Raw genomic sequence first — 8,726 nt, forward strand, 5'->3', positions numbered from 1 at the left:
ACTTTTGAAGGGGATGTTATGGATTACCCGCAGCGGGAACCAGTGTGCGGGAAGTTTATCGACCATGCCCTGCCAAGCCCCCTGCCACGACTCTAGCTTCCTTCATGTTAGCAAGGGCTCTCACGATCCAACTCGCCAAAAATGTCTTGCCTTGTCGCTAGGCAGCTGAAAGGATGCATTGTCAGGTCAAGTTGATAAATCTTTTCAGTAAATCTGTCTCTGAGCCTAGGAACTCTGGTTGCATTCCAATACCCGCTGACATCTGCGGCGAAGCTGGTGAAAGATCGTGAGCCGTTTCACGTCGCAGCATCGTCAAGTGCGCCTGAGCAGCGGTGCCTTGACACCCGGGTAAGGCTGGAGAGGGACGCAGATCTGGCAGGCCTCCAATAGATATAACGAATGCCAATAAGTTCGTGTTAGTAAGAGCAATTATATCAATGATGCGATTGATGGGCACACTGGTGGGGAGCTTTGAGATGCTGAAGACGTGGTGAGCCAAGTGTGACGCCCCTGCATGAACATCGTCAGGGGTTCTTGCGAAGGTTTGCAAGGCCTCGTTTTCTGCCAGAAACAGGTTCCAATGCTACACTCCCTTTTTGAGTATAACGCGAGACTGAAGGAGAGACAAATCAGCCAATTGGTACAAAAAGAATGATTCTCCCCTACTGGCTTTATCGATGTCAATTCGAGGGCAGCGACGTGCTTGTATGCTCAGTTGGGAGCTGGCATCCTGCATTTTCCAGAGACCTGCGATGAAACATCTGATAGGAGACTTGTATGACTTCAACGGGTTTCTACTATAGGGGTTTTAATTTTTTTGAACACTAATTATACGGCACGGAAAAAGCGATCTCAAGCTTGGATTACGAAAACACAATTGTGAGTTCTGGAGCGTCACATCTCTTTAGGGACTACGATGATTGCCTCAACCAACTGCAAGAGAGCACCTATGGGGGAATTCTGTGAGTGTCATCACTTCTGGAACAGAATTGATTCACGTCATGTGCTGTATGCTTCTTGATTGATCCTGTAGTCGGGAATCGTGGAACATATTGTCGTCACTCGTCACAGCGGCGAATGGACTGATCGAGAGTGTTGCTGACGGTGCCATTGTAGGGATGGATCACTCAAAGACTGTGGGACTACATGCACTCCACCTTCGACGTAAATGAATTCCAACAGGCTGAGAGCAAATGTCCTGAGTTTGAATAGACGTGCCTGCCTCCCAGCTTCATGAATAGATGCGGACATGATTGGTCCTTCGTCCCGCAACTTACGGCATATCAATCGGCTCACTGCTGAGGCGTCAGCACTTGTGCAGAGCTTATGTGATACTGTTACCTCAACTGCATGATTGCATCGCGGTAATTCTCATACGCCGAGACTTCAAGGGCACTTTGTAATGACAAATGGGTCGACGCTCAACGGTCGCGCATCTATCAGTTACATTGCATTTCCCCAGCCGGAATTCGCCCCGTAGATCATTGGTTGGCTGCATATGGGACCAACAGACTCTCCTGCAGCTTATGGTTCTGCGGTTCAAAAAGTGGCTCTCCTGTCGTCTGATACGAGCACTCGGATAAAAGACAGGTGGAAATTCTCCCTTGTCTCTGCGTCCGTCCTTGCATAACGCAACGTTGGCTGTCCGAATGCTTTACTCGCGGCGAGAGATGATAGGTTTGTGATGAGGGGCAGCTGGTTCAGGGCTATCGTAAACTGCCAACAGAGTGGTTCGGGGGCAACCGCTGTGTCAAATCTTGGCTGCATATAACCTGGGGCGAAGGAATCACACATGAAAATGCTGAATGGTTTATCTGGGCCAGTCTCCCCGTGTCTTTCGACTTGACGTAGCTTACCGCACTCTTTGGTAAGTGTCACTCGTCATGGCTTATACGTTCTTTGTTCCGCTGGCTATCCTTGCCATCATCGTCTTCAAACTGCGAAATGTTGGAAGACGACCCAAAGATTACCCTCCTGGGCCTCCCACATTACCTTTGATTGGGAATTTGCATCAAATGCCCTCAGCTCAACCGCATCACCAGTTCAGGAAGTGGGCAAAAGAGTATGGGTAAGTTTCACAATTGAAAAGGCGCGTTGGACCGATGTTCTGCTAACCACAACATTTTCGGCAGCCCTGTGTACTCCCTCATCCTGGGAACCCAGGTCATGATTGTGCTCTCTTCAGACAAGGCGGTCAAAGATCTTCTAGACAAGCGCAGCAGCATATACTCATCACGCACCGATGTCTATCTTGGAAATGTAGTCAGCAACAATCTTCGTGTGGTTCTCATGGTAAGTTCAAGTTGCCGATGGAGAGGGGATTTGGGCTTCAAACACTGACAGGTGAAAGAAATACGGCGAACGATGGCGAATGATCCGAAAAATATTTCATCAGGTTTTACATATCAGCGCAGCCAAGGGCTATGTTCCGTATCAGGATCTCGAGAGCAAGCAGATGCTTTCTGGCTTCTTGGACGAGCCTGGTCTCTTCATTGATCATCTTCGCCGTTTTACCAATTCTCTGACCACACAGATGGTGTTTGGGTTTCGAACGACGAGCATCCATGACGAGAAGTTGAAAAAGCTGTATCACTGCGTCGAGAAGTGGAGTGAGGTCGTAGGATCACAGACAGCCGCTCTTCTCGACGTATACCCGCCTCTGCGAAATCTGGGCTTCATCTCTCCTGGAAAGAGATACGCCGAGGCGCTGCACAAGGAAGAAAGTGCTCTATATGTCGGTCACTGGTTGGATGCAAAGAAGCGAGTTCTTCAGGGCACAGCGAAAGTGAGTTCCAAAGGTTTGACATGCCACCCAACCACACGAGTCTAATACTCAGTAGCCTTGTTTCTCTGTGGGGATTGTTGAAAGCCAGAAGACACTGGGCTTTTCTGACGAACTAGCTGGATATATCTCTGGTTCCGCCCTCGAGGCTGGTTCGGATACTACCGCCGCAACGCTGGTTGGTTTCATCCAAGCCATGGTTCTGTACCCTTCTGCACAGAAAAAAGCTCAAGAAGAACTCGACCGGGTGTGCGGCACTCAGAGACTCCCGAACGTAGATGACTGGGACTCAATGCCATACATCCGAGCTTGCGTCAAAGAAACTCTGCGATGGATGCCAACTGCAATTCTCGGTCTGCCGCATGCCGCCATTCAGGATGACGAGTACATGGGCTACAAGATTCCCAAAGGGGCTGGCGTTATGTTGAACGTTTGGGCTATCAACATGGACGAGGATAAGTTTGAGGACCCTCGGGCGTTTAATCCCTCTCGATACGAAGGTGACGATCAAAACTCTTTCGAGTCGGCGATGAATGGCGACCCCGCGAAGCGAGACCATTATGTGTTCGGGGCTGGCCGCCGTCTCTGCCAGGGCATGCACATTGCCGATCGATCTCTGTTCTTGAGCATTTCGAGGCTGCTGTGGGCTTTCAATCTTGATAGGGCGGTTGACGACACGGGGGCCGAAATTGTACCAGATGCGGACAATCTCATTGACGGTTTCCTGGTGCAGCCGAGACCCTTCCCTGCAAAGATTACACCAAGAAGCGAGGCACATTCGGAGATCGTCCGCAAGGAATGGGAGGCGAGTCAAGCACTTCTTGACGAGAGTAAACAGTGGAAAGAGATACCTCGTGGAATGGTGTTTGAGTCGCTGGTTTCGGCAGAGAAGGAATAGTGAAACTCCTCAAATACTACCGGCACTGAGCGGCATCCAGTTACATTATTCATGAACGGGTACAGACGGGCATTGCAAGGCTCTCATGGTCAATTCTTGAAAGACTTTATCTGTCACACTACGAACTCTAATTCATTGGACCTACATTATCGCGCTTGGGTATGACTCAACTTCAGCTCCGGGCCCAGATCAGAGTCCACGAAGCGCACCTTGTAGAGTTTGGCATGCTCATCCATCTGCGACAACCCATCCGCTTCTCTCAACTGTTCTCTTGACTGCTTATCAAGCCCATGTGCCAACCCTGCTAATGAGCTTCCTCTCCAAGCAGGAAGACCTAGTCGTTTTGTCTCGACTATGGACAGCAGACAGAACAAGCATCCTCCCAGAAGTGCCGCGATCGGTAGAGATAGAAATCCCCATTCGACTCGGATGAACACTATCCAATTTTGGGTCTCGCCTTCATTAGGCTCGGTTTCCAACGAGAGATCGCGTATGTACTTTGACATGCTGGCTGCAACTGTCTCAAAAGTGGTCGTGAGGTTCTTGGATGTACCCAAGCTGTCTATCACATGAGGTTGACTGGTACTTCCAGCTGCTGGGTAGGTGAGCTGCTTCGTTTCCAGAGGGCTTGCGCGGCGCGCGAATTCATTCATGAACAAGCCTGTGATAGACTCGGCGGCATTCTGAGAGATGTTGAACTTTACATTCTGTTCAATGTCCAGACCCGTGGAACGATGGTAATTTTCCTTTGAGATGAACATTTGCAGGTCGGTTCGGTTCATGTCCCTTTTGCCGTGGTAGAGGGTGTAGCTGCTGTTTGCATTGTCCCATTTTGAGCTGGCTGCATATTGAGGATCTGTTGCAAGCAATGAATCAAGATTTCGATCCGTATATGTTCCGAGAACGGTCTCTCGCAAGTCGCCTTGGACAATATCAGACTGGTAAATGTTGGTGCAGAAGTATAATGCGCATTCTTGTGCGGAAACACTGCTGTCCTCCCAAGGATGACCATTCTCACGGAAGTCCTGGTTGGCTTCCATCATTGCAAAAGAAACAATGAGCGTCTTGAAGTCCTGGAAGGAGAGCGTTTCCGATGGTCGAGATGTGGCTTTGGCTGACAACTCTGTGCTTGTGAAACCCAGATTCTTGCCCTGTATAGCGGCCAGACCCGCCGAGTCAATATTGGAAATGTTCATGTTCAACTCCTTGATGTCGTATCTGGTGTAAGTTGTGTTGATACTGGGTACCGCAATCGGAGAGAAAGAAGCAACGTAGTTGACCACGGTCAGGGTATCGTCTACCGCTTCTCCACTCACATTCGTCTTCCCAGCTGACTTGATGATGTGTTTTGATATGTCATTGCAAGCGCTGCATACTGCCAAAGATGCATATGGTGGCCAAGTGCAGTTTCCAGAGGAGCAGCTAAACGATGGTTTTTGTGCTTCTACCGAGCCCAAAGTCGAGAAACCTGACCATATCGAGGCCAGAGCACCAAAGTCGTATTTTGAACGCATTGACAGTAGCATCAATGTTCCATCGGGAGTATATACTCCTTCTGCAGCTCCTGTGATAGCCGAAAAAGATCCGATGTCCAGTTTGCTAGACTTGCCAATCGTTGCCTTCGAAATGGGATCCGTTACTGATACTTCTTTGCCCTCGAAGGTAATGATAGCCTGAAGAAAAGGCTCGAAGCCAACCAAGACCACGGTTGATAACGCCCCGAGTGCCATCCAGTGCCTATAATAAGATAATGTTACCACAACTGAAAGATTCGTAGGTCAGGACGTAATCATACCTGAGTCTTGACCACCAAAGCAATCTTACACCGCCCCATGGCCCCCTGCTTGCCTCCTCGAAACGATCGAATACCATGATAGTGTCATCTCTTCGCCGAAACCAGTTCCATTTACCTTGACTGATACAAGCACTGACTGCGAACGCAAGTGTTGCTCTCGATGTTGCCCCCAGGATTGAGACGACTGTGTTGAAGGAGTACTGAAACGACCATGTCGATAAGGGCTTGTTGTTGTAGAGGGGTAGGAGAATGGCGATCGCTGCTAGCGTCAGGATACTCAAAATGACCGCGCATATTTCGAGGATCCAATGATACTGGCTGCCTGGCAATGCTGCGCTTGCCTTCCGCAGAAGGCTCTGTTTCGAAGTTGAGGCTCTGTTTTCTACCCCCAGCCCGTAGTCACCTGGTTCCGAAGACGCGAATGAGGTAAGCCGTGGGACAGGTTTCCTCTTGAACTGGGGCGAAAGAGTTGATGAATCGTAGGTGCTATCGAGGTTGTCGGGGCGTGAGATGTGTGGCTGCTCGAGTGGCGAATGGTATCCGGTAGGAGTGTCGCGCATCTCAAAGGACTGCATTGAATGGTCGCGCATCGGATCCCTTGGTGTTTTCGACATTGTCACTCCATTTGCAAGGGCCTATCTGCACAGCTCGTGAGTTTACCATAATGATGGGGGAGGTAAATCATTTTAAACGACCACCGCATGCCCTAAATTAAGACATGACACTTCGGACTTCTAGCCTCTCCTGTGAGATTTTAGCTAGCAGTCTAGCGTTACACAGTCCCCCCTCTTGGCAGGCTGCCGCGAAATGGAAGCATTTGTTTGGTCAGCGGTTCTTCTAGTGTGGCGGTGAGTGCCACAGCATCGGAAAAAGCAATGTTTCTACACCAACCGAGCGTCGGGCAGCGATAGCACCGCCGCACTATTTTCGTAGAAATTATCTCGTTGCCTATTGGATCACCAGAGGCTGAAGTCCGAGTTCTCGTTTCCTTCTGGAGAACCCTCAGAACGTAATAAGCAGAGCTTTGCTTTTCGCAATCCGTAACGCGGTGGAAGCCAACGTTCTCTTCATCCTGTCGTGGGTCAAGGGGATATGGTCATTATTATGTACTGGATATTAAGGATGTTGATACAGATACTACTCTTTCATTGGATCCATAGCCGGCTCAAGCCCTTGGTCCTCCCTGGTCATAAGTCATGTGAAAATCCGTCGTCTTCCGTATCGCCCTTGCGTCCTCGACGTCTTCGCTCCTCCTCGCACTACTCGGCCCGCTGTCTTTTGGTATAGACTGGAGGATGTACTCCTCACTCGAGTCGTCTCCTAGTCTGGATCGGTTTGCGTGGACGCTTGTGAGGTGGGTCGCCGTCTTCTCCTCTCGCCCTTGATATGGGTGCCAGTCGTTGCGGCTGGTGCCGGCATGTGTGAAGTTTCCCTTGCTCGATCGAGGCGCTGAGCCGTAGCCAGAGCTGCCGTTTGAGGACCCTTGCTTGGATGCGAAGACGGTAGGGAAGATGTACGTCAGGGGGAGTCGGCACATGGGCAGGCAGGCGCAGATGATTGCCAAGTTGTCTTCGATCAGGGTCCAGAGGGTGGAAGCAATGTCAACTGTGTATTGTAAGTCAGCGTATTGAAGCCATTGTTTAACATTAAACATTCAAGTGATGACCTACATGTCGTATCAGGACTGGTAGTGGAAAAGTCCAATGTCGTCATACGCAGGATACTCGTGATCGTGACGAACAAGCCAAGAGCAAAGACAACCATGAGCGCCTTCTTCTGGTTGATCGGAAGCTTTGATTTCCAGAGCACATGCTGTGGCAGAGCCATAATGAGGATATCGGTGGCGATAGAGAAGCCCGCATTGGCGTACCAGTTCATGGTGAGACTGATGCAAGTTCCAGGAATGGTCTTGTCCCAAGCACGTGGGATGGGGGTGCACTGCCAAATGGAGGAGGCTGAGGTCGCGACCATGTACGCCAGGATTATGCTGAGGAGAGTGTAGCAGAGAATTCGGAAGTATCTTTGTACGAAGATGCGCAGATACAGCAGCAGGATAGATGCCTTGGTCAAGTTGATGGTGATTTTATAGAAGATTTGAGCGACATAGAAGAGCTAATCAAGGTCAGAAGACATTCAATTCAGGCTGGCCGATATATGCCACTCCGTTTCCATTATTGGAGACACTCACCTTCAATGTCATGATCTTATTAGGCTTGGACAGGTTCTTGATATGTTGACCAAAGCCATATTCGCATGAGACCATCATCAGGATTGAGACAAGTAGGCAACAGACCTAAATCATATCAGCTATAGTGATCGCGAATAACATCAAAAAGAACTCACAAATGAGAACAAGATCGTCCAGTCATCCCATCCCAACCCTGATCTCATCTTGATACGCGACCAGAACCGAATCCCGACGAAGATGGGCGTCAGGACGAAGAAGATAATAGCCGGCGCGCGGACCATGAGCGCATTGCTCTCGCCAGGAATGTTGCCGTCGACCATGGTGAACAATGTGCCTCGATCAAGCAAAGTCTGTTCGACAGTGTGCTGAGGCTGGCAGACCTCGAAGGGTCTGATCTGCGAGAAGGAATTCCAGAGAGCAACAAACGTCCGACATCAGCACAACCCGAACGGCCGGGATGAACGGGGCCTGGAGAACGGGTCTAGTTATATGTTCATGCCCAGGATGCCAGGCTCCTGCCACAACATTCCACTTGGGAGGGGTGTCTTGGTTTGACTTGCAAGAAAACTGGCCGTCCGTCTGGGCCAAGTACTCGGTAGGCATCCGGAGCGTTAGGGATGGACGGACTTTTCATTGGGTGGCCATGGCAGGGAGGATCCCTTCTCCATGCTGGTTGTCAGGTACATGTGCGCGTCCGCAGTAAGCTTCTTTTATTTTCTTTTGCTGCCGGCTCTGCAAGGGAGACGGAGATGATGGTGGTGGCATGCAACGGCTTGTCAATCTGCAGACTACTGCAGCGCCGTGAGGGGCAACAGTATCGGCGCCGAGAAAGTAGGAATCGGGCACATGTACGATGAGCGTTTGGTGATGGGGAGAAAGGGGCGGGCTGGGGGCTAGATGGATGCTGAAGATGCGAGGAGATGTGCAAAGAGCGGACGGTACTGAGATTACCGATCGCGAGAGAACGCGGGAGAGCCACCTTGGAATCCCTGCTCGCTGCGGTTAAAAGGAAGGGCCAGCATGGAGATGGGTACGAAAGTGAATGGCCCCCGATGTGTTCGGG

The 8,726-nt window shown here is 50.3% G+C and overlaps 3 protein-coding genes across 3 annotated transcripts; 1 reads left to right on the forward strand and 2 right to left on the reverse strand.

Annotated features, from left to right (window-relative positions):
- Positions 1-1,883: 1,883 nt before the first annotated feature.
- yanC-1 (Cytochrome P450 monooxygenase yanC) lies at positions 1,884-3,680 on the forward strand (the record flags this gene model as incomplete). The annotated part of the gene is made up of 4 exons (XM_037324177.1): positions 1,884-2,068; positions 2,133-2,292; positions 2,351-2,785; positions 2,841-3,680. 4 exons carry the CDS (start codon positions 1,884-1,886, stop codon positions 3,678-3,680), a joined length of 1,620 nt encoding a protein of 539 aa, XP_037178158.1.
- A 146-nt stretch (positions 3,681-3,826) lies between these two features.
- Positions 3,827-6,089, reverse strand: CGCA056_v008931 (uncharacterized protein; the record flags this gene model as incomplete). The annotated part of the gene is made up of 2 exons (XM_037324178.1): positions 3,827-5,417; positions 5,476-6,089. 2 exons carry the CDS (start codon positions 6,087-6,089, stop codon positions 3,827-3,829), a joined length of 2,205 nt encoding a protein of 734 aa, XP_037177647.1.
- Positions 6,090-6,640: 551 nt separating this feature from the next.
- Positions 6,641-7,983, reverse strand: CGCA056_v008932 (Satratoxin biosynthesis SC1 cluster protein 4; the record flags this gene model as incomplete). Its single annotated transcript, XM_037324179.1, has 4 exons — positions 6,641-7,080; positions 7,146-7,587; positions 7,664-7,768; positions 7,819-7,983. 4 exons carry the CDS (start codon positions 7,981-7,983, stop codon positions 6,641-6,643), a joined length of 1,152 nt encoding a protein of 383 aa, XP_037178157.1.
- Between the last annotated feature and the right edge of the window lie 743 nt (positions 7,984-8,726).

This window comes from Colletotrichum aenigma (assembly GCF_013390185.1).
Source record: "Colletotrichum aenigma strain Cg56 chromosome Unknown KSG_Cg56_contig05, whole genome shotgun sequence".
In the NCBI taxonomy this organism is placed as follows: domain Eukaryota; kingdom Fungi; phylum Ascomycota; class Sordariomycetes; order Glomerellales; family Glomerellaceae; genus Colletotrichum; species Colletotrichum aenigma.